The sequence below is a fragment of the Gastrolobium bilobum genome, unplaced genomic scaffold, assembly GCF_033153095.1.
Source record: "Gastrolobium bilobum isolate Gb01-03AN ecotype WA unplaced genomic scaffold, APGP_CSIRO_Gbil_v1 utg26468, whole genome shotgun sequence".
In the NCBI taxonomy this organism is placed as follows: domain Eukaryota; kingdom Viridiplantae; phylum Streptophyta; class Magnoliopsida; order Fabales; family Fabaceae; genus Gastrolobium; species Gastrolobium bilobum.
This window is the reverse complement of record NW_026898419.1, coordinates 1-24045: the sequence shown is the minus strand read 5'-3', so window position 1 is coordinate 24045 and position 24045 is coordinate 1. Positions and strand designations below refer to the sequence as shown.

Below are 24045 nucleotides of genomic sequence, written 5' to 3'. Positions count from 1 at the left end.
TCATAGGTGAGGAATTAGCGTTACAGTCGCATATTAATAATAAATTAACTAGTTATTCAAAAAAAATAAAAAATAAATTAACTAAAGATTATATAAGATGAAAGATTCATATATTTGATGTACAATGAATGTCTTAAAATTTTGAATTAAAAAAATGATGCACGATATATTTTGGTTTGAGTTTTCTACTTAACTTATTGATTGCGATCTTTAATATTTAGAGCTTTATTAAAAGTCTTATCAAAATCAATGATTTGCCTCATTAGAATATTTAGAACTGGTGATTGGTATTCAAGTTTATGTCTGTTTAAGACTTTAATTGACATTATGGTCATGAGTTACATATACAAATAAGTCAATTATCACCAAAAATGAATATAAAAAAAATTATATTTTTACATATATAAGAATAATCTATTCTTAAAAAATGATATATATAGAGATATGATCAATGCATATCAGTATAAGAATAAAATTTTTTACACGAAATCTTAAATATTGATTTCTGTTAATTTATCGGTTATAATTTTCTGGACATAATAATTAATTAATATGATCTAATAAATTTTAAATGTTAAATGCATAGAAATTAATGATTAAAAATTGATGTAAGACTTTTTATTTTTAACACACATATATATATATATACACGGTTACTCATATTAAAATTAATAATTAATAGACATTAAGAAATTTTTTAGATTAACCGCGCGTGTCTGCCAAAAAGAATGCTATACTTTTTTTTACATGTTTTAGCTGTGAGTTAACATGCAATGATCGATCAGATTTGAGACAATAACATAGAAGAATAAGTAATGGAAATTGTGCATTATGACTTATGAAAGGAAAAACTGATGTGAGAGATTTACCAACTAGAGATTGGTTATAGGTTCCTCTTCTTACCCCGTCTCCAACCAACAAAAAACTCCTAAACCCATAGGCCATCGGTTTTGGGTGCACGTGGTCCATGTGGAGACTCTTCCGGCGTTTGTTAAAAGATAAAATTTTTTATTCTTTTGAATCATAATTTTCAGAAATATGATGAAAAATTAAATTTTTAATAATATTATCAAAAAATTATTTGATTGGTGAAAATATTACTAAAAATATTAACTCAAATTTAATGATTTTATATTTGATTAATTGTGAAATATTATTAAGAATGAGTCATTTTACAAAAATTAACCTCTACAAGAGACAACATTCAAGTTCAGGCTCAGGCATTAACAAATCCACGGTGCAACTCCAGCATCTTCTTTACTTTTTTTTTTTTTTTCTATCAGTTTGTTGCTGTTGAAGATCCTGCACGCAAGCTTGTGTGGAGAGCAGAGGAGATGAGGGAACTACCCTGTTGAAGCTGGTTATAGATTCCCTCAAGTTTTTCAATCCAGGGGTTAGAAGAGAGAGTCTATTCATAACAGTGTCTTCCTTCTCTTCTTTGATTGCTGCCAGTGCCACTATTGTCACGGGTAAGTGGAGAAAGGCATAAAAGCCCTTCCTCCATTTCTATTGCTACAACATTGGAAAGGGTCCTACCACATACTGCCCTTCTTCTTCATTTATCTGTCATCGTCAAATAAAAAAAAATAATAATACTCTTTAAGATTCCTGAAATGAACTTGGTATTTGTATTCTCCTTTTTTAGATTAAGTGGGAGTTATAGCACCCCATAAATGAATATACTCTTCCTCTTTAATTAATTTATCTTGGTTTCTAATTTTGAATTTTTTTTTATCGGAGACATTATTTGCAGTAGTGTTGTTCCAGAGCTAAGCTGAACTCATTGATGGTTTTGGGGGATAGTAGAAGAAATCAGTGATGGTTTTGGGAACAAAAGTGGGTCTTAAATCCAAGCTCAGTTCTGCAGGAACTGGTTATTGCCCTCAAAATTCAAATCGTTGATGAAGATTTTGTTTTGTAAGTTGCGAAGGAAGAAGAAGATTGAGGAATCGAAACAAAAAATGGAGAGAGATGAGAGAGAAACAAGGGTATTTTAGACATAAAAAATTGTTGAAATTTTTTCATCGCATGTAGGAATTCAAAAATACTACCTCAGCATTCTCCCTCACAAATTCAAATCCCAAGAATCTATTTTTCCGCAAAATTTTTTCACAATTGAACGTGGATAAATAGGATTCGTAATATTTTATTTCCGAGAACTTAAAATTTACCCGTGTATCAAATGTCCTCTTAAATTTTGCTTGGAAGAAAGAAAACACAAACTCAATTTAGCAACAAAAAAAAAGTTCTTTTTTTCTAAACTTACTTTAAAAAAATTTGTCTAATATTTATGGAGACCTTGTTTTGGAACATAAATTATGATGTATTTGTAATTTTAATTTATTTCAGAATTATAATAGTCTTTATTATTTTAATTTTTTAATCTTTCAACTTAAAAACTATGTCATTTTGGTTAACATTAGATAAATTTATTTAAAATAACTTTAAAAACTTTTTTTCCAAACAAAAAAGAAAGAAAGAAAAGATAGCGTGGCTGAGAGTCTGTTTAAGTGTATTCTGATTTTTTTATTCCGGAGAGTTAAAACTATTTTATAGAATAATTAATGAAAAAGGTATTTTTTGTTTTTTTATTTTATTTTTGTTTTGAAAGTTAAAAGTTAAAACACAAAACAACTCAAGCATATTTTTTAAATTTGATTCTAAAAATTAAAAAATAATAATTTTTATAACTATTTTTACAAAACAGGCATTATTAAACAGGTTTTTTTTTTCTTCTGAAAATTAAAAAATTATTTTTCAAAACATATTTCAAACATGCCCCTGAATTTGCCTGTACGGATGGCCATCGTTTTGGCCTGACTAAAAAGTAAAAAATATGAACAAAACGAAAGTAAAGGAAGCTAGTTGGACGGATCCGTTTAATTAAAAACAAATTAGTGACTACTCGTGGCCTTGTTCTTGAGTTTCAAGTTGCACTCATGGTTTAACTAAGTTGGAGACTCACACCAGGAATTTAATTGAGGATGAAGACACTACGAACTGGAACAAATACTAAGAATAAACTTGAAGCATATCAATTAGTGTCAATTATACGAAATAAATCATAACATTAGTGCTTTATGGTCATGGAATTTTACCTTTGGTATCACAGATGCCAACTGTATGATACATTTCTAATATTAACATGGGATTTTTTTTTTTTTTTTTTTTTTTCTTTTCCATGCTTCAGAACTTCCTCATCCGTATAGATGGTCAAGATAGCCAACCCAAAATGAATAGAAAACCAAGCTTTAAATGCTCACTGTTGGTTATATAGACCTAAAGTTCCCTGTTCTAAACCGTGTAAGTTATCTATGCAATGCAATCATCGATTCTCAAGTATTCAAATCAATCAAAGAGGTATACATAGATAAATTTCAAGTACCCATCACCCACTGGCGTCATCAACACTGAAACTTCTATCGATAGCATAATCCACAAAACTGTAGAGAGGAAAGACTCGCTCCCCATACTTCTCAAATCCATCCAATTCTTCTTTAGCCTTTGCTCTAAGCTCTTCAGCCATCTCTTCTGCTTTCTCAACCCCATAAACCTCCACATAACTCTTCCCCTTGTTTTTTCTGTCATTACCTCCCTCAGCTTTCGATCTCTGTTCCAAAATATCATCCACAACCGCATACAATACCCCAACAGCTCTCCCATACCTCCTCAATCTCTCTAGCTCATCATCTTCGGCACCAGCCAACAGTCCTCCACATACTGCAGAACACTCCCCCATTTCGCCAAACTTTTTTTCTTGTATAAATCCAACAGCATTGGGTCCTCCTTCAAGATCCAGGAACTGCCCTGCAGCCATTCCAGTGGAGCCTACAGAGCGGGCTATCTCAGCAATCACACGAAGGAGGTGTGGTTCAGGCACAAGGTCAGAGGGAGTATGTGAAACAATGTGACGAAATCCAAGGGGAAAGAGTGCATCCCCCGCAAGAATTGCCATGTCAACCCCATAGATGGTGTGGTTTGAGGGCTGGCCACGGCGTGAGGGGGAGTCATCCATGCAGGGAAGATCATCATGTACCAATGATGCCCCATGAACCTGTTTGAGATTAACAATTCATTTTTATAACCATGTATGCTTAAAATACTCAGGAACTCATTCAGTTTATTATCATTATTTTCCTTAATAAGTACATATCAATACTTCATTAATCCCATTTTATGTCCCACAAGGAGTTCCAAAAATACAGATTCAGATAAACTATTTTGTTTAAGAACAATGCAAATAAAGGTATTGTTATAACCAAAGATTCTTAGTATATCTTCTAAAGGTCTATTTAGGTACTATTTATGCAGATACAGCTTGCTAGAGATGGAATCCGAAACAGTTATTCATATGACCAACATAACATTTCTACGACTGAACATGCAACAAATGGTAGGGAATTCGGAACAGATTTATTTGATTGATAAAACTTTAGTAGTTCTTAAGTGTTAACATAAAAAAATCAAAATTTTATAAAATAAAATAAAATAAATCAGAATGAAATGACTGTGTATAGAAAGAAGATTACCATTTCGAGGGCGCAGGCAGTAGGGAAGGCTGCATGGCGGCTTCCCCCAAAGAGCTCACAAGCGGAGATGCACATAACAGGTGGGGCGCGCTTGGCTCCTTTGGCGAGCACTGAATACCTCATAGCTTCATATATCTGAGGAGGGAACTGAACTGGAATAGCTTCGTCAAGCTTCTGATTGATCTCCATCATTAGGGAAGTCCAATATGTCTTCAAATCAAAGTGAGCAGCTTTTGATCTAGTGGTAACCGAGGAAGGAGAAGAAGCAGCCATAGAGCATCGAATTGGATGGATAAGGTTTGGGGGCTTTCGGAGGTGGCAGATATGTGAAGAAGGCAATGTTGTAACTGCAAAAGGAGCCATCTACAACTTCTATATGAAAAAGAAGACAGATAATATGTTATCAAATGAATTCAGATTGCATAGTAAAACACTTAAACAACATCTAATGTTATCCCTACCATTCTTATACTTGAATCACATACAAAGGTTAGCTCAGCAAGTGCCACCCAAAGGAAAAGAAAAGTATGGCAGGGCAATTCAAATTTAGAAAATCACAGGTTGCTATTAGTAACTTTAATACGCAATTCAAACCAAAGATTTGCATTTCATCAAAGATTTCGTGGGCATGAAAATTTCACATCCAACATTAGGCACTGGGTCATTCTAATTTCAGACACAGACAAACACAGTCTAGTACACCAATTTACTAGAAGCTGCAACCTGCAAAACAGCAACTCAAACTCATAGAACACAGTCCGTATGATCAACAATTTCCAATTTCAACCTCAAAGAATCATCTTCAGGGGAAACCATTTCCATCTTAAGTCAAATAATTAAATTCCCATCACCCAAAAACATCAAATAGAACAAAATCAGTATTAAGGTGGCAAAAATAAAAATAAAAATAAAAATACCAATTACAGAATCAGACCCCAGCAGAAGAAAACACAAAGTGTTAAGATCCAAATTCCTAAACCCATAACTATGAATGACACAGTGATAACTAGGGGCAAAGAGAGACGCAGAATTCAGAATCAGCAGCATAAAAACGAAAACAGATTCAAACAAGATCAAGTTAGAGTAAATTGGAATGGAAGTCGTAACTCAGATTCGGAAATTTTGTTTTGTTAGAGAGAGAAAATTGGGTTGTGACGCACTACCTATTGGAAATTGGACGCAAGTGATGAGGTTTTGAGGTCAATGTCGTTGCGATAAGGTAGAGTTAACAAATAACAATGGTGCTTTTCGGAGCGATAAGTTGGTACTGTTTGGTTTATCCTCGATGCACTTATTTTCTTCTTCTTCTTTTTTAATAATAAAAGCAAATTTTGGAAGTGCGCACTTTTTTTTAATAAATATTTTTTCAATGCTCTAAAAAATAGATATTGTTTTTTTAGTTAAATAATTTTGTTATAATTTATTTTCTTAATTATAAAATAATACCATTTTAATTAATGAACTACATTAATTATTAAAAAATTAATTTACTCCTATATATATATATATATATATCAATTTTTATTATTTACATATTAATGTAACGACATTTGCAATTTTATCAGAATAAAATACGACGCCTTTTTATTTTTTATTTTTGCAATGTAAAATCCTTCACAAATCACTGAACTGGGCTTATGAGCAAACAGTGTAGTCTTCGAAAAGCGCAGCAAGAGTATCATGGGGATAAACCATTAAATTGTCGTGCCTTCCATGTCTTTTACTGTATAAGATTATGATAATATAATCGATTTATATTCTATATATATTATTAAGTAATTAATAAATTTCCTTGAGGCAGTTGATGATCTTATTAACTATTAATTATTGATATTATTATTAAAGGCAAAAATTCCTTTGAAATGTATCATGGACAATATACTAACTTAGTATTCGAGGCGTTTGGTTGAGTAGAAATTTTTTGAATACTAGGAAAATGTAATTACTACGAAAAGGGTTGGAAAGTGAGTTTGGTAGAAAAATGTAAAAAAAGTTGTTTGGTTAACCGAAATATTATCAGGAAAATTTATTTAAATTTGCAAAATCTATGTTCGGGAGAAACTTCGCACCTGTTTTTTCACTTCCCCAGTTATCTCAAAATACCACATCTCAAGTGGTATTCTGTAACAGTGAATTTCATCTAAAAATCAACACAAAAATTATTTTCCCATCTATCCTATTTGCCTAGTATTTTTTTCAAAAACCTGAACCAAATGTGGTATTTTTCAATATTCACTTACACTTTTTCATCAATGCCAAAATAAATCTTCTACCAAACACTACCTAAGATATTAAAAAGTCTGGACAAATTTACCAATAAAAGTTGTTTGTGGTTAAAAAAAAAAAAGGTTGGACAAAATTTTAGAGGGACCAGCAGGCCACTAATTGGCTGCAATCATTGCGAACAGTGACTATTTTGTCACTTTTAGCAAAAAAAAAATTACCAGACTGCTATGTCAACAGTAAATTTTGTCAAAATATCACGTGGCATATTTTGCTACACAGTGTAGTGAAATATGTGTGCAAATAATTCGCTATACTGTAGCGAAATATGCCACGTGATATTTTGACAAAATTTACTATTAGCATAACAGTCTAATACTTTTTTTTGCCAACAGTAGCACTTTGGTCACTGTTCCCAATCATTGTAGCATGCAAGGGTTTGTTGTGCCCGTAACGTGAACAAATAATATACATATAAAGTCAAGAGTAAATACCTTTTTTGGTCCTTAGCAAATTTCATGATGCCCGCTTTAGTCCCTAGCAAATAAAAAGGCCCATCGTGGTCCCTAAAAAAATTTAAAATGGATCCATTTTAGTCTTTTTAGGGACTAATATGAGTCTTTTTTGAATTTGTGAGGGACCACGATTTCAATTAAATGGATCCATTTTGAATTTCTTAGGAATCACGATGGACCTTTTTATTTGCTAGGGACTAAAACGGGCATCGTGAAATTTGTTAAGACTAAAAAGAATATTTACTCTAAAGTCAAAGTTGTGATCTTGGAAATCCTTGTTTGGATAAAACGTGATAAATATGATCAATTCGCTTGAGAAAGGAAACAGATTCACAGTTGATAGCAGTGATTTGAGAATCACTTTCAGCCTTTCATTTTCTTATCCCAACCCATCCCTTTCCATTCAGATACAGCAATTGTGAGATATATACTCTCACATTGGTTGTACGAGCAATTAATGTGGAGTTTATAAGGCTTTGGGCACTTCCACCCTTTGAGCTAGTTTTTGTGGTGGTATATCCCAAAGTTCTTTACATGGTATCAGAGTCTTCGTGTTCCGGGTTCGATCCTAACCGCCTCTCATTTTCTCTTGTGGAATTTATTAGCACAGGTAGGCTGAGCCTGTTGCATCATCCACTCTTCAAGCTCAATGGGCTCTCGTGTGAGGGGGCGTGTTGAGATATATAGTCCCATATTAGTTGTATAAGCAACTAATGTGGAGTTTATAAGTCTTTGGACACTCTCACCCTTTGACCTAGTTTTTGGAGTTGTGTATTACAAGATTCTTTACACGACTTCTAAATTTTTAGAAGCTGGAATTTTTATTTTTATTTTTAATATTTCTTGCTATAAATGAATGTTTAGATGTTAACTTTCTAAAAAATAGGAAATATGAAGAAAAAAAATTCTCTTCTTTTTAAGAAATATTTTATTTACTACTATTTTAGTCTTACAATTTCTACTATCTGTTTAATTATCGTTGGATTAATTTTAAATAAACAATAATAAATTTTTTTCTTTTTCAACCATTGATTTCAACTTAATCCAACAATAACTAAGCAAGTGGTAAAACTAAAATGATGATAAATATAATCGTCTTTTTTTTTTTACCAAACATTTTTAACTTCAAAAATTCAAAAGTCAAATAGTTTTTTAAAATTCAAATTTACTCTGGTTTCAATCCTCATTGGTGTCACCGCTACCCTCATCATCCTGTCACACCCTTAATCCCCACCATGCAATCATCTTCATCATCGTCACTAACATCGCCACCACCAAAAACTTCTTCCAAAGTTTATTGTTATGTGTTTTTTTTAATGATTTTATACATAAAATTATTTTAAATTTTAATACTCAAATAATATTTTTAACTAAAAGTGGATTTTACATATTATATTTAAGGGTTTAATATTTCTCTAATTATGGAAGATAAAATTATCTCTAGTGAACCCAAAATAATGTTATTTTTGGACTAGAAAATTTAAAAATTATAATGATAAAGATTAATATAATCTAAAATAAATTAGAATTACAAAAAAATATTTTTCTCAATCTCAAAATGACATCGTTTTAGGCTCACTGAAAATAAGTTATCTCTATTGACTAGAGATACATTAAACCCTACATTTAAATATAAAATAATTTTATATTTTAAAAAATCCTTATAAAAAATAGGGCATAAAAATTCTATTTTTTAAAACCTCATCCAAATAAGTTCTAAATTTCATGGGCAAGAAGTTGCTTGAGAAAAAAAAAAAAAACAATGCTACTACTTTTCCTTAAGTTAATAATGGATTCTTCATCTCAAAAAAGAAATGAAAAAGAATAAAAAATGTTTTGAATTTTTTTTTAAAAAAAAGTTAATGATTTCTATTGTTCAATTTATATGCTACCATGATTTGTAGTTTTCTAAGATTTGTATATGAAAAGAGAAAATAGACCTCTCATGTGTCATTTAACAAAATTGTGTTATGTGAAAGAAACTTAATCATTAATAATCAAATTAATGGTGAAGATTTTATAACTTTCAATATTTATATATTTTTTCTCTTTTCTTATCACTATTGATTCATTCTTGTATGGTTAAAATTATCTCACACGACATGATTATGTTAATTAATATATGAGAAGATCCACTTACATGAAAAGATGATTTTATATATATGCTATGGGGTTTTATACTTCTTAGCAAGATAATAAGAGAATTTTTACAACACACACATACTTAGGTAGGCCCTACTGGAAAAAAGTAAATAAAAAAAATTAAAAATAGTGGCACACAAATGATGTAAGTGTAGTATAAGGAGTCTCTTCTTATGTTACATAAGAAATATAAATCCTATATAATTATAATGCATGAGGTTCAAGTATCTAATTATTTATGTGGATTAAAATTTGTTATGTTATAGAAAATAATTTTATTTCTTACACAAATATAAAAAAGGTCAGGATCATTTTATACTAGTGTAAGTTACACTTTCAATCTTGTTCGTTGATCCCACTTATATCTAAGGGCTCAATTTTTTTAGTAATGTGAACCTTTGGATATAAGTGGATCAATGTTCAAGATTGAGTGTAAGATTTCTAACTCTTACACTAGTGTAAAAATATCCTACCCTATATAAAATTATATGAGTCTCGTATGTTCTTGTTTTTTCTTCACACAGCTCCCATAAGACTTACATACTTTTATATGTATATAATAAATAAAATTATTTTTTATAATATGAAAAACGTTATGCTATCATAATTTGATGATTTATTATCTGTTATTGATTTATAAGACCTGATTTATTTATTTTATAAGATGTGAACTTTAAAAAAAATAAAAATTAAAGCAAAAGCCACACCAATGATATGATTTCTCATTAACAAATGGACCCCACGCACGTGGCGTGGCTTCTCCAGTTGTACATATGGATAATTGATTGGGCATATACCATTACCCTTACCCTTCTTGTCCTTTCTTATCTTTCTCTTTCTCTGGCAAAGCAATAATAAATAAAAAGAGCTCAACCCAAAGTTTTTCTTTCTCCATCTGTCAAAGCTCAGTCACCATGCGCCTGCTTGTTTTCATTGCTACCATAACCCTGACTTTGGCTGTTTCCTCAGCAGTGCTTCAGCGGTTTGAGCAAGCACCTAAACCAGATGGGTCTCTGAGCTTCTTGGTGGTTGGAGATTGGGGAAGAAAAGGAGCTTACAACCAATCTAAAGTTGCTGTCCAGGTAAAATATACGTCAACCAATACATGTTTCTGTGGTACACTTCTACAACTTCTCCATCGATCGTTTATAGTGAATTTATTAAAAGCCTCTAGTCTTGCTATAGTTAACAAACAAGTGGCCACCACCTTCAATATTGGGAAAGACACTCCTAACTTTTAGCAAAAGCCAATGATTTTCCCTTTCACATGCTTTTTTCCTTTTTATGCAAAGTGGGTTCTTATTATTGCTTTTAGATTCCCCGCATTCTTTTTATCCTTGAAATTATAATAATCAAGCTCCAAAAAGAAAATTTATTATTAATCGGCTAATAATGCAGCCTATTCACGCGCGTATGTAGTTCAGTTCTTATTTGGACCGAACCATCTAGGTCTGTATTAACTGATTATTATTATTATTGTATGTTATAAAGCTTTATTTGTTCGTTTGGTTCGTTTATAGGACCGAACCAAAAAGAAAATTTACTTAATTATAATCATTGCCATTAGCTTCTAACCTGATGTTCATCCACTTGATAATAAGAAGGTATCTTCCATTTGAAACTTGAAGTATACAGGGGAAAAAAAAAAAACAATATTTAGTAAAATCTATTTTAAAAACATAAATAAATATGGTTTTTAAAAAATTTCAATAAACGTTCTCTGTGTTCTATTTGATAATGTTTATTTTTTTTTACCGTTATGTTATCTACAAAAAAACAATTTAGATTGTTCAAACTATTATTTAATAGATCTAATGATGATATTGAAAGTTTGATCATTTATTCCCTCTTCCTTGTATAGTGTTTTACACTTCCAATGTAACAAAATAAATATTACTCTGTAATAATATAATAAAGCTATGGGATTACATATCAACTAAATTCTTATTAAGTAGAAAGTATAGTAGAAATATGTAATGATTTAAAAAAAGTTATTATAAAGTTTAACTTGTAAGTTAACTTAGAAAATGATATGGATTATTTTAGAAAAATATTATTCTTAATCATATATTTTTAAAAATATTATTCTTAAAAATATAATACTCACCATGATTATTAGAGAAGAAACTATGATTAAACAATATAGTTAACACATGCAAGGCTTCCTGTTGGATTGAATATAAATACAAAACAAACGCATAATAAGAATTCAAAATCCGTTTGTCGTCTAAGTAGAGGGTTATTGACCAAGTTGCACCACTTTCCCAAATTTTTTTATGGAAAGTCACACGCAGTTTAAAATTTTTGCCAAAATGTCACAGCGGCAAACTCGCTGTCAGTGGCAGCGGGTTTGATAAGGTCACCAAATGTGCTGTCAATGGCAGAGAGTTTGATGGTCAAATGAGTTAGACTGCTTTCTGAAGCAGGGACACGTGGCAGGCAGCCTTGTTGTCAGTGGCAGCGAGTTTCAGTCTGACGTGTCAAACAAGAACTCACCTCCACTAACTGCTTAAACTTGCCAATACTCCTAGCAGGTTTCAGCCTATAAAAACCCCTCACCCCGCTCCCTCATTCACAACATCCCTCTGTTGAAATTGCAGAGGCTCTCATTTTTCCCCATTCGAAACATCCCCATGTTTTTGTCATTGTTATTTATTCCTCCTTTTTTTTTAAATGAGTGACAATAGTGATTCGATAATTGCCATTGTGTACTATAATAGGAGGAGATATTTTGGTCTTAATGGTCAAATTTTTAAAGGAGATACGAAAATATTTTGCATGAGCCCCCAATGTAGTTATAATGATAAGTAGTAGACAATATGCAAGAAGTTGAGATTACAACAGGTCAATCTCTTTCTTGGTTGACTGCTAGATGTGCCTCAGGTAACGAGAAATGGGTTCTCGTGGAGATTGTTGAGGATGAAGGTGTTGCGTTAGTAGTTGATGTATTTCGAAATCAGTGAGGTACCACATTTATTGAACTGCATGCGGAAGTAGACTCTGGTGAACAATCTAGCAGTCATCATTCCCTCCCTTCAATTCACTCCATTGACATTAATAGGGAGCAACATTTTGATCCTGAATAATGGTATGTCTCGCCCCTACTACCGTCACCCCAACCAATGTCAATTGAAATGGTTCCCGCCCAAGATGAATATGATACGACGTGGCTGACGAATAGGTGGATGAAGGTGTTATTTCGGATAGTGACTCATTGGACACTGACGCCGAGGGTGATTTTGATTCATGTCCGTCTATCGTTGTGAGTCATTCGATTCCTTAACCGGGCATTGTTGGAATGCATGACCCGCCAGTGGAAGGTTAATAACTGTAATTAATTATATTTTTTTGAAGATAATTGTTGACTACACAATTGATTTATTCCTGCGCATGTGATGATATACATGACATCATAGTTCTCCATTTTGGTCTCAAACAAGTCATTATACGCATATTAATTGGACATACCCAGATCAAGAGTTGCCTGTAATGGAGGGAGCGCGAGTACCTAATGTAACACCTTACATAATTAATTTATAGAGTATATCACATTTCTTATTTTCTTCCTTAAAAATATTTTACGTAATTTTAAAATATAAAGATTAAAAGTAGTATAAGGATTAATTTCTTCACATAATAATTCATAGTCATATAACAATTGTGCCCACACAGATTACATATATAGGATGCAAAAAACTACAGTTAAAATTAGTGGCTCATAGGCCTAAAGTAATCAACACTACATAAAGTTAGGGATTTTCATACTTCTACATCAATATTTACACTCAAAAGGATGATAGGAGTAGAAATCCTCTAAAAGTCGTCTACATCTGCATATCTAAGCAAACATATAGGGGTGTAGATGTGCCTCAGTGTGATCCTCGTGGATCAGAATCAGCATTTGCAACCTGCTCCACACAAATAAACCCAATCCATGAGAACTAATATGAAAATGTTAGACAACGAATAAAATCCATAGGTGAGAAATATTCTCAGAAACTTTAAGAGTTTTCAAACTATAACATTTCCAGCCACATTAATGAGAAGGTATTTTCCACGTAAATGTTATAGTTCGATAACTCTTAAAGTTACTGAGAATATTTCTTATTTGTGGATTTTATTTGATGTCTAACATTTTCATATTAGTACACATGGATTGGGTCTATCTGTGTGGAGCAGGTTGGCAAATGCTAATTATGATCTACGAGGATCTAACTGAGGCACATCTACACCTCTATATGTTTGCTTAGATATGTAGATGTAAACGACTTTTGGAGGATTTATGCTCCTATTATCCTTTTGAGTTGTAAATATTGATGTAGGAGTACAAAAATCCCTCACTTTATGTATTGTTGATTACTTTAGGCCTCCAAGCCACTGATTTTTAACTATAGTTTTTTGCATCCTATATGTGTGAGCGCATTTGTTATAGGACTATGAATTATTATTTGGAAAAATTAATCCTTAGGCTACTTCTAATCTTTTTATTTTAATATTAAGTAAAATAATTTTAAGGAAGAAATGTGACATACTCTATAAATTAATTATGCAAGGTTTTACACCTAATTGGCAGATGGATCAAGAGTTGTATAAGGACAAGGTGTTTGATTGCAAGCACGATGTGTAGATGGCAATAAAACAATTTTGTATGACGGACTATCGCAGATATTTAGCAAAAATTGATACCACAAGATTGATCATGGTATGTGAAAATCACAAGGACGACTATCTGTGGAGGGTGAGGGCACATGTAAAAAAAGGAGACACTAACTGGGTTATCGGCAAATGGGTTAACAAACATACTGTGTTAACCAAACTCTTTTTGTTAAAATAATTTTAAGGAAGAAAATAAGAAATGTGACATACTCTATAAATTAATTATGCAAGGTTTTACACCTAATTGGCAGATGGATCAAGAGTTGTATAAGGACAAGGTGTTTGATTGCAAGCACGATGTGTAGATGGCAATAAAACAATTTTGTATGACGGACTATCGCAGATATTTAGCAAAAATTGATACCACAAGATTGATCATGGTATGTGAAAATCACAAGGACGACTATCTGTGAAGGGTGAGGGCACATGTAAAAAAAGGAGACACTAACTGGGTTATCGGCAAATGGGTTAACAAACATACTGTGTTAACCAAACTCTTTTTGTTAAAATAATTTTAAGGAAGAAAATAAGAAATGTGACATACTCTATAAATTAATTATGCAAGGTTTTACACCTAATTGGCAGATGGATCAAGAGTTGTATAAGGACAAGGTGTTTGATTGCAAGCACGATGTGTAGATGGCAATAAAACAATTTTGTATGACGGACTATCGCAGATATTTAGCAAAAATTGATACCACAAGATTGATCATGGTATGTGAAAATCACAAGGATGACTATCTGTGGAGGGTGAGGGCACATGTAAAAATGAATGACAAATATCTAATTTTAATAATATGTACGTCTTACTTATTAATACATAATTTTTTGTTGGCATGCAAAAATGATAAGGGAGGAGCCCAATGTTAAAATTGCTCTAATCCACGAAATTATAACAAGTCGTGGGTTTCATATATCATACTGGAAAGCGTTAAAGGCAAAACTAAAGGCAATTGTTAAAATTTATGGAGATTGAGATGAGTCTTATGTGTTTCTGTCAAAATGGTAGGTTACATGTTGCTCTTTTCCCTAGCAGTTGTTTATAAGCTGGATCTGAATGATCATTTTGTTGATAACCAGTTGGAACGAACTCGAAAAGTGTTCCACAGGGTATTTTGGACATTCAAACAGTGTTGTGATGCCTTATAATTATGGCAAGCCGTTTATACAGGTAGATGGTACCCACTTATATGGGAAATATTGAGGGATGCTATTAATTGCTACAACTGTGGATGACAATAATTACGTGTTGTCGATTGTGTTCGCCATTGTTTTCGAGGAGAATCTTGATGGTTGGTCCGAGTATTTGGCATTGACTCAGATTCATGAGACACTAAAAGAAGACATCTATCTTATTTTTGATCGACGTGCGGCGATATTGTCTGCAATCAGCAATGCGGCACAAGGTTAGCAACCACCTCAAGCATACCAGGGGTTCTATATTGGACATCTTGACAATAATTTCAATCACAAGTTCAAAATATAATGTTGAAGAAGCAACTGAAGAAGTTAGGTATGTATTTAGAGTTATGCATAACTTCACGTTTGGACTTCGCGTTTCAACCAAGATAGAGATTGACCCCATTGTAATTTCAACTTATATATTGTCTTCTTCATATAATTATAAGTACATCGAAGGCTCCTGCAAAACATTTTCATATCTCCTTAAAATATTTGACCGTTAAGACCAAAATATCTCCTCCTATTGTAGTACATAGTGGAAATTATCGAATCACTATTATCATTGACAAAAACAGGGGGATGTTTCGAATGGGGACTATAAAATAACAAGAGACGAGAAGAACATTGAAATAAATCTGTATATTAAATACAAGCCAAATTAGACTTGAATAACATCACAAACATATCTGGGAATAAAATAAAATTGGCCAAATACAAGCCATAAAAGAAATTCAAAATAAAAACAATAAATCACCGAAAAAGAAGAAAACACAGCCGGAAGAAACAAGATTCGGTAGGAGAAGAAAAGATGATGCGGCTTGAGGAAAGAGACGCGACTTGAACGACGGTGAGCGCACGGGGAAGACAATCTGATCAAGGGTGGTTGGCGGCCGAAAAGTCGTTGGACAAAATTCCGGCGGTGCACTGTGGCGGTGACCAGATGAACATGGACGACGAGAACTGCTGCTGTGCAGAGGCAGGGATGGTTCTGGCCGGTGCTAGTTGTTTATGGTGGTTGGGTCTTTGATGGAAGACAGGAACATGAAGAAGAAACTAAAAGAAGCAGAGAGAGAAAGAGAAGGGGAACAGACGGGAAAGCCAATCCCTCACGGAGGGTGATATCTCTCTACTACAATATTAAAATTATGAAAAAGAGTAAGGAAAGACGGACAATGATTCCTCTCGTTAGGCTCTAGATACCATGTAAAATAACAAGAGACGAGAGGAACATTGAAATAAATCTGTATATTGAATTGATTCAGGAAAGTACAATATATAAAGAAACACTAATGGGCTTAGCCCACACCTAACCTGAATCCTATTGAAATAAGGAAATAAATCATTACAAATAATAAAGATACTCTTTCCAACAGGGACAAATGAAAGCTTCTATAGTTTCAACGGAGGGATGTTGTGAATGAGGGAGTGGGGTGGGGGTTTTTTATAGGTTGAAACCTGATATAGGAGTACTGGCGGATTTATGACGTGTTTTAGGCAGCACAAAACTTGCTATCAGTGGCAGCGAGTTTCAGTTTGACACGCCACTGACAGCGAGTTTCAGGCTGCCTTCCACATGTCTCTACTTTAGAAAGCAACCTGACTCATTTGACCATTAAACTCGCTGCCACTGACAACGAGTTTGCTGGCATTAGAAAATGTGCCACGTGGCACACTCAAACTCGCTATCAGTTTGGTGCTGTAGCATTTTGGCAAAATTTTTAAACAACATGACATTGTGGGTGGCAACTTGATCAATTTCCCTCTCAATAGATATAATTAAAGAATTTGTAGTGCCGTATCTCTACAAATAATGGTTAATTTCTCTTGTCTTTTTGCCTCAGTTCCAATAATTTATTCTTGAAACTAATGAATTTAGTTTTACTAGATGGCTGTTATTGGAAAGCAATTGGACATCGATTTTGTGATTTCCACCGGCGATAATTTTTACGAGGATGGCTTGACAGGCATAAATGATCCAGCCTTTGACGAGTCATTCACCAAAATCTATACTGCTCCCAGCTTGCAGAAGCAATGGTACAATGGTAAAAGTTCTAATTCATTAAACTTAAATTCATATGCATCTAAGAACAGGGGAGTAGACTCATGAAAGGAATGTTTTTTTATTTTTTGTAACTAAAAACAAAAGGGCTGTGACTGTGACCTATATTTTAAAGTCTCATTTTATTTTATTTTTGGAAATTCTTTAATATTGTGGTTCTGCAGTTTTGGGCAACCATGACTATAGGGGTGATGCTGAGGCACAGCTGAGTCCTGTCCTCACAAAACTTGACAAGAGATGGTTTTGCATGAGATCTTATATTGTCAATGCAGGTGAAAAGAAGCTTGATTTTTTTTCCTTCTTAATTTCGACCTAGAGAGCATAAAATATTATATGTGAATACTAACGAATTGATGTAATTGTCACTTGTTTTGTTTCAGAAGTTGTAGAGTTTTTCTTCGTAGATACTACTCCGTTTGTGGACAAATACTTTACAGAACCCAAGGATCATGTTTATGATTGGAGAGGCGTATTGCCTAGAAGACAATACATTTCCAACCTCCTCAAGGTTTGAACCACTAATCATTTCTCGGAATGGTAATGTAAAACCTTACTAAAAATTAAAAAAAAATTAAAAATAAAAAAATTCCACAAACCATGAACAGTACTGTATAACTTCCAAAAATAAAAAACAAAACGTAAAACCCTCGGATATGAAGCATTTGTAAGTTGTATATAGTGCTAACCTTCATGTTTTATATGTTGATTGGCTAATTATTGTGCATTTAATTTCAACAGGATGTGGATTTGGCTTTAAAACAATCACATGCAAAGTGGAAGATTGTGGTTGGTCACCATACAATTCGAAGTGCTGGGCATCACGGTAATACGGTAGAGCTTGTAAAGCAGCTTCTCCCAATTCTTGAGGTAACTTTACTGTTTTCATATTTTATATATATATATATATATTTTTTGGTAAACACTATTTTCATATTTTAAATAAGAGGCATTTTTGCAAATCAAGAAGGGGTTGAATAAATTATATCATTCACAAGATTATGTTTAGAGAATAAATGACTCGAGTCAAATCACATTATAATTAATTGAGTAATAAAAGTAATATATTATTATAACCTATATATATATATATATATATATATATATATATATATATTACAGGATTTTAAATTTAAATTTAAATTTATTTATGAATTAATATTTTTCATGTTGTAAGAGATAATTTTATTTTCAACATACACATAAAAGTGTGAGACCATGTGAAGAGAAGAGAGAAAAAGAAAAACTCCATATACTTTTATGTGTGTGTAGGAGATAAAATTATCTCCTACAACATGAGAAATATGTATTTATATAGTAAAATAAACAGACTTCATTGAATATTTAATAAATTATATTCGAATAATTTAGAGATATCTCAATTCATTTGCAAAATATCGAATTTTTTTGGCCTTGTTCTCCAAGTTTGAAGCTCCTTCAGTTGTCACAAATCTCTGCACACTCCCAAATTTCAATTACTGCAAAAGAAATGAATTTTTTTTAATGGTTTATATATTTAAAAATGGGTTACAGTCTTGCAGATTATGCCTTAAAAAAATGACCTTGAATGGGTTTATTTATTTATGGGTTTCGTTGAATATTATAAGGCTATACTAACTTCCAACTTGATTTTCAGGCAAACAACATTGATCTTTACATAAATGGACACGATCACTGCCTAGAGCACATAAGCAGTCTTGACAGGTTTGTTAATATTCAAGTATCACATATACATGCTTTTCACGGATCATTTCAAATGAAAGTGAAGGATAAAAAAGAAGAAGAAGGATAGATATGATAACTAAATAACTAAAGAAATTAATCACACAAGAGATGAAGTAACACATTGAAATCAAGCAAAATTATATAGTGAAAATTGAATTTAATCCTCAAATATATACATGAATTTCAGTGGAATTCAATTTTTGACTAGCGGTGGTGGGTCAAAGGCGTGGAAGGGTGATATACACTCGTGGAAGATAGAAGAGATGAAGTTATATTATGATGGCCAAGGATTCATGTCTGTGCAGGTTACTGAAACTGAACTTGATGTAGCATTCTACGATGTCTTTGGCAATGTTCTACACAAATGGAAAACATCCAAACAACTTCTCTCAACCCTGTGAACAAAGTTCAAATGCAGTTATGTACGAAATAAATCACGGGTGTAGAAACAAGAAGAAGAAAAAAAAAAAACCAATTGTGGTGAATCGTTAATTGGCTCATTTGTTTGGGCTTCAGATTTGAAACTAAGCAATTGGTTATGAACTGTTGCGAAATATTTACTTACTAGCAATTTTCACAGCTCAATACAATACGGAATGGCCTCACTACAAGAAATGGTAAGGCTCCTTTTCTCTTACCACATTAGGGTTTATGATTCACTCATATAGAAACCCCTCTTCTTCCATCGAGGAGGCATAAGATAAACTTGATATTTCAACTGTGTGTTTATCTCATTCATTGGTAGCCTTCAAATAGGCGAACATACAATAAATGGTAACAACATAACAGACTAAAACAAATAAATACTCTATCTAAACAGTCCTACGGTTACAAAGAATTCAAACAATATACGTTACAAAGAATTCAGACTTACGGTTACAAAGAATTGAATTCAAACAATATACGTTACAAAGAATTCAAACCTACGGTTACAAAGAATTCAAACAATATATGTTACAAAGAATTCAAACAATATACTGTTACATATAATCTCCAACACTCCCCCTCAAGTTGGAGTATGTAAGGATGAAATGCCCAACTTGGGAAGAAAACTAAGAAGCTCGCGTTGTCCCAAGGCTTTAGTAAACAAATCAGCAAGTTGGGAACGAGAAGGCACATGAGCTGTTGTAATATGCTTGGCTAGAATATGTTCACGTACAAAGTGGCAATCTAACTCAATATGCTTGGTACGCTCGTGAAACACCGGATTCGCTGCAATGTGTAAAGCAGCTTGGTTATCACAAAACAATTCCATAGGACTTGAGTGAGTGACCCCAAGAGAGGTGAGAAATGACTTGAGCCACACAATCTCTGTTGTAGCTGCAACCATTGGTCTATACTCTGCTTCTGCAGAAGAGCGAGACACCGTTACTTGTTTCTTGGTCTTCCAGGATACGGGTGAAGAACCCAACATAATAAAGAAACCAGTGAGAGATTGTCTGGTAAGAGGACATGAAGCCCAATCCGAATCACAATAGGCATGAATTTTTAGGTCACAATCCGATTTGAGGAGAAGTCCTTGACCAGGATCTCTCTTTACATATCGAATAACCCGGAGAACAGCCTCATAATGAGCTAGGCGCAGTGAATGCATGAATTGAGAAAGGATATGAACAACATAGCTCAGGTTGGGTCTTGTGATAGTGAGTTAAATCAACTTACCAATGAGTCTTCTATACCGTTCAGGGTTCTCATATACTGGTCTGTCATCCAAGGCAAGACGATGATTTTATTCTATGGGGGAAATCGCCGGTTTACATCCACTGAGCCCGGAATCAGAAAGAATATCCAGGGCATACTTACGCTGACATAAAAATATTCCTTTCTTGCTGCGGGCAATTTAAATACCCAAAAAATATTTCAGACTACCCAGGTCTTTTATTTTAAAACACTGATTCAGATACTCCTTGACTGCAAGACAAGCATGTGAATTATTACCTGCTAAGATGATGTCGTCGACATAAACTAAAAGTGCAAGAGACACCTCCCCTTTTTGCATAGTAAAGAGCGTGTAATCAGCTTTTGACTGAACAAATCCATATGCCGTCAACGAACTGCTGAGTTTGGAAAACCAGTTTCGGGGTGATTGGCGCAAACCATACAATGACTTTGTAAGACGACATACTTTATGCTTAGACCCAGTACTGAATCCAGGGGGAATCTCATGTAAACTTCCTCACTTATTTCTCCATTCAAGAATGCGTTATGAACATCAAGCTGGTGCAACTCCCAGTTTCTTGTTGCAGCCACTGCAAGCAATGTACGTACACTCACCATCTTTGCCACTGGTGCATAAGTCTCACTGTAATCTTCTCCGGCAATCTGATAATTACCTGCAATCACCAATCTTGCCTTATACCGTTCCACCGTTCCATCAGAACGATATTTTATTTTAAACACCCACTTGCTTGGAAGAGCACGCTTCCCTGGAGGTAAATCCGTGAGGCACCATGTATGGTTGTCTTCTAAGGCTGTGATTTCAGCCCTCATGGCTTCCACCCATCGGGAGTCTCTCATAGCATCTTGAAATGTACGTGGTTCATGACCTGTGTCAATAGCTGCAACAAAATCTTGATGTTGCTTAGAAAAGTTAGTGAGGCTAAGATAATTGCACATAGGATACCGAGTACCTGAGGTGACATTGGTTTGAGTAGGGAGAGATGAAGGAGTGTGTGTTTCAGCTACTTGACATGCATAGTCCTGCAAATAAGATGGTTGCTTCCTGGTACGGTGCTGACGTGTGACTGTTTGACGCAGATTTGCTTCCAGCAACTGCTGTTGGGTTGATGCATCACTAGAACTCGAACTTCTTTCTAGTAAGGAGGACTCCCTAGCGGCAACTTCGTTAGTTGGTGTTGCTTCCAGCGAAACACTCCCCCTATCGTCCAGAGGAACACATGATCCACTAGGCATTGGGCTGTCATTTGATGCATCAGAACCGTCATGGACAATTTGGCCTTCGTCAAAGTAATTTGGCTCTGTAGGCACACGAGAATTTGGTGCAGAAACAGATTGTACTGGAGCTTCGCGAAAAGGAAAAATATTTTCAAAAAATTTTACATCCCTGGACACAAAGCTTTGTTGCGCTTCTATATCAAACAATCTTCAACCTTTCTGCCCTATTGCATATCCGATGAAAACACATCGTCGCGAACGTGGAGCAAACTTGTCAGTTGGTTTCGGTCTTGTATTAGCAAATGACAGAGCAAAGAACGTGCGCAAGTATGTATAATCTGGTTTAACTCCATGCAATTCTTCATGTGGTGACCTGCCTTGGAGAACTCTTGTAGGTGTTTTATTAATTATATGAACAGCAACAAGAATACTCTCCTCCCAAAAATCAACAGGGAGATTTGCATGAAACAGTAAGGCACGTGATACATTAAGGATGTGTCTATGCCTCCTTTCGACTCTCTCATTCTGTTCAGGCGTATAAACACAAGTTGTTTGTTGCAAAATACCTTTTTCATTCAAGAGTTTCACCATGTTATTAGATTTGAACTCAGTACCATTATCAGACCTTATTATTTTTACGGTTTTACCAAATTGGTTCAGAACCATAGCAAGAAATTTGCACATCCGATCATAAGTTTCACTTTTATCGGCCAACATAAAAACCCATACATGCCTACTATAGTCATCCACCACAGTTAAGAAATAACGTGCACCAGAAGAAGAATTTTGATAAGGACCCCAAGTGTCACAATGGATTAAATCAAAACATTCTTTGCTGCGAGAAAAAATTATAGGAAACATTGATCTAGTTTGCTTGGCACGATGACAAACTTCACATGCCTTACATACTACTTTATTTTGCAAAGCTTTAAATTCTGGAACCAGAGATAAGATATCATAGGATGCATGGCCTAGCCTGTTGTGCCACAAGTCAATTGACTCTCCTGCTTGAACTGCCGAAGCTGAAGCACATGAAGGCTAACACATAGACTCCTTCATGAAGTTCACCCAAACCAATCTCCCTCTTCAGCACTTGGTCCTGCAAAATGCACTTTTTATCAGTAAATGTAACGCTACAACTCTTGGAGTGAAGCAATTGGGAAACAGAGATGAGATTGCAGCGTAAGTTAGGCACATATAAAACATTTGACAAGCTGAAGTTTGTATTAAACACCATCGAGCCTTGTTTTGCAGCATAAGTAATAGAACCATTTGGTAGAGTCACAGATAGAGGGGGAATAGGTGTAATGTCAGCTAATAAAGCCAAAGTGCCTGTCATATGACGTGAGGCCCCACTATCAATGAGCCATTGAGAATGAATACGCGTACCAGATAATTTTTCATGTGACTGAGGCTGGTCTACCAATGATAACAGTTTGTTCACAATTTCTGGGGTCAAAACGGAGTGTGCAGCAACTTGAGAAGAGGCAGAATGGGAGACGTCTGGTGGAAGAGAGTTAGCAGCAACTGGGTGTGAGGCATCCATTGCAAACGTCATGAGCATGTGTATAACGTCCTGCCGAACGTCCTCCCCTTCCTCGTCCGCGATCAGAACTCCTGTTGGTGGAAAACCATGAACGTTCCAGCATTTGGAAGGGTCGTGATTGGTCCTGCCACAATGAGGGCAAGGTATTTTGTCTTGTGGTTTGTTAGGAACCATCCGCTGCTGCATGGACGTGTCTGACTGCTTCATGGAATCGGTTTGGGCTGAGTATCCCACTACCTGACTCCTCTCATCTTGAACGCGAGAAATACTACGATGGGTCTGCTCTTGAGTGACAATTGCGTACACTTTGTTGACACTAGGAAGAGGAGAAGTGTTGAGGATATGGGATCTCAGATTGCCAAATGTAGATTCATCCAGCCCCATCAAAAATTGATAAACGCGATCATGCTTTTGCTCCTCCTCGATTGCTTTGGCAATGGCACACTTATCACCACAATCGCAAGACTTGGTTTTGCTGCCTTCCAGATCGTCCCATACAACCCTGAGTTTGGTGTAATAATCACCAACACTATCTCCATGTTGCTTGATATTGGCTAAACTGGATTTCAGTTGATA

At 34.2% G+C, this 24045-nt stretch overlaps 3 protein-coding genes across 7 annotated transcripts; 1 reads left to right on the top strand and 2 right to left on the bottom strand.

Annotated features, from left to right (window-relative positions):
• Positions 1–1257: 1257 nt before the first annotated feature.
• Positions 1258–2807, bottom strand: LOC133316126 (uncharacterized). The gene is made up of 3 exons (XM_061517841.1): positions 2792–2807; positions 1781–1870; positions 1258–1457 (listed from the first exon to the last, which is right to left on the bottom strand). Exons 1-3 carry the CDS (start codon positions 2805–2807, stop codon positions 1258–1260), a joined length of 306 nt encoding a protein of 101 aa, XP_061373825.1.
• A 249-nt stretch (positions 2808–3056) lies between these two features.
• Positions 3057–5825, bottom strand: LOC133316110 (heterodimeric geranylgeranyl pyrophosphate synthase small subunit, chloroplastic). 4 transcript variants are annotated; one of them, XM_061517820.1, is made up of 3 exons: positions 5693–5825; positions 4530–4901; positions 3057–4054 (listed from the first exon to the last, which is right to left on the bottom strand). In XM_061517820.1, exons 2-3 carry the CDS (start codon positions 4890–4892, stop codon positions 3389–3391), a joined length of 1029 nt encoding a protein of 342 aa, XP_061373804.1. In that variant the 5' UTR covers positions 4893–4901; positions 5693–5825; the 3' UTR covers positions 3057–3388. The 4 variants fall into 4 exon arrangements, with proteins under 4 accessions (XP_061373804.1, XP_061373803.1, XP_061373805.1 ...); XM_061517819.1 differs by lacking the exon at positions 5693–5825 and adding an exon at positions 4991–5684; XM_061517821.1 differs by lacking the exon at positions 5693–5825 and adding an exon at positions 5637–5683.
• A 4436-nt stretch (positions 5826–10261) lies between these two features.
• On the top strand, positions 10262–19628 carry LOC133316106 (purple acid phosphatase 8-like). Of its 2 annotated transcripts, none has more exons than XM_061517810.1 (7): positions 10262–10491; positions 17133–17289; positions 17471–17494; positions 17687–17814; positions 18045–18173; positions 18940–19007; positions 19216–19628. In XM_061517810.1, exons 1-7 carry the CDS (start codon positions 10324–10326, stop codon positions 19427–19429), a joined length of 888 nt encoding a protein of 295 aa, XP_061373794.1. In that variant the 5' UTR covers positions 10262–10323; the 3' UTR covers positions 19430–19628. The 2 variants fall into 2 exon arrangements, with proteins under 2 accessions (XP_061373794.1, XP_061373793.1); XM_061517809.1 differs by having other exon boundaries at positions 17471–17578.
• The last annotated feature ends 4417 nt before the right edge of the window (positions 19629–24045 follow it).

Bases quoted from the DNA above. Each gene is read 5' to 3' on its own strand.
- LOC133316126 (XM_061517841.1), bottom strand. The intron at 1,458-1,780 runs GTTCAGCTTAGC...CCGTGACAATAG, and splicing joins TCCCCCAAAACCATCAATGA to TGGCACTGGCAGCAATCAAA.
- LOC133316110 (XM_061517820.1), bottom strand. From the start codon at position 4,892: ATGGCTCCTTTTGCAGTTACAACATTGCCTTCTTCACATATCTGCCAC. The intron at 4,055-4,529 runs GTAATCTTCTTT...AATCTCAAACAG, and splicing joins CTGCCTGCGCCCTCGAAATG to GTTCATGGGGCATCATTGGT.
- LOC133316106 (XM_061517809.1), top strand. From the start codon at position 10,324: ATGCGCCTGCTTGTTTTCATTGCTACCATAACCCTGACTTTGGCTGTT. The intron at 17,579-17,686 runs GTGAAAAGAAGC...GTTTTGTTTCAG, and splicing joins ATCTTATATTGTCAATGCAG to AAGTTGTAGAGTTTTTCTTC. The intron at 19,008-19,215 runs GTTTGTTAATAT...CATGAATTTCAG, and splicing joins CACATAAGCAGTCTTGACAG to TGGAATTCAATTTTTGACTA.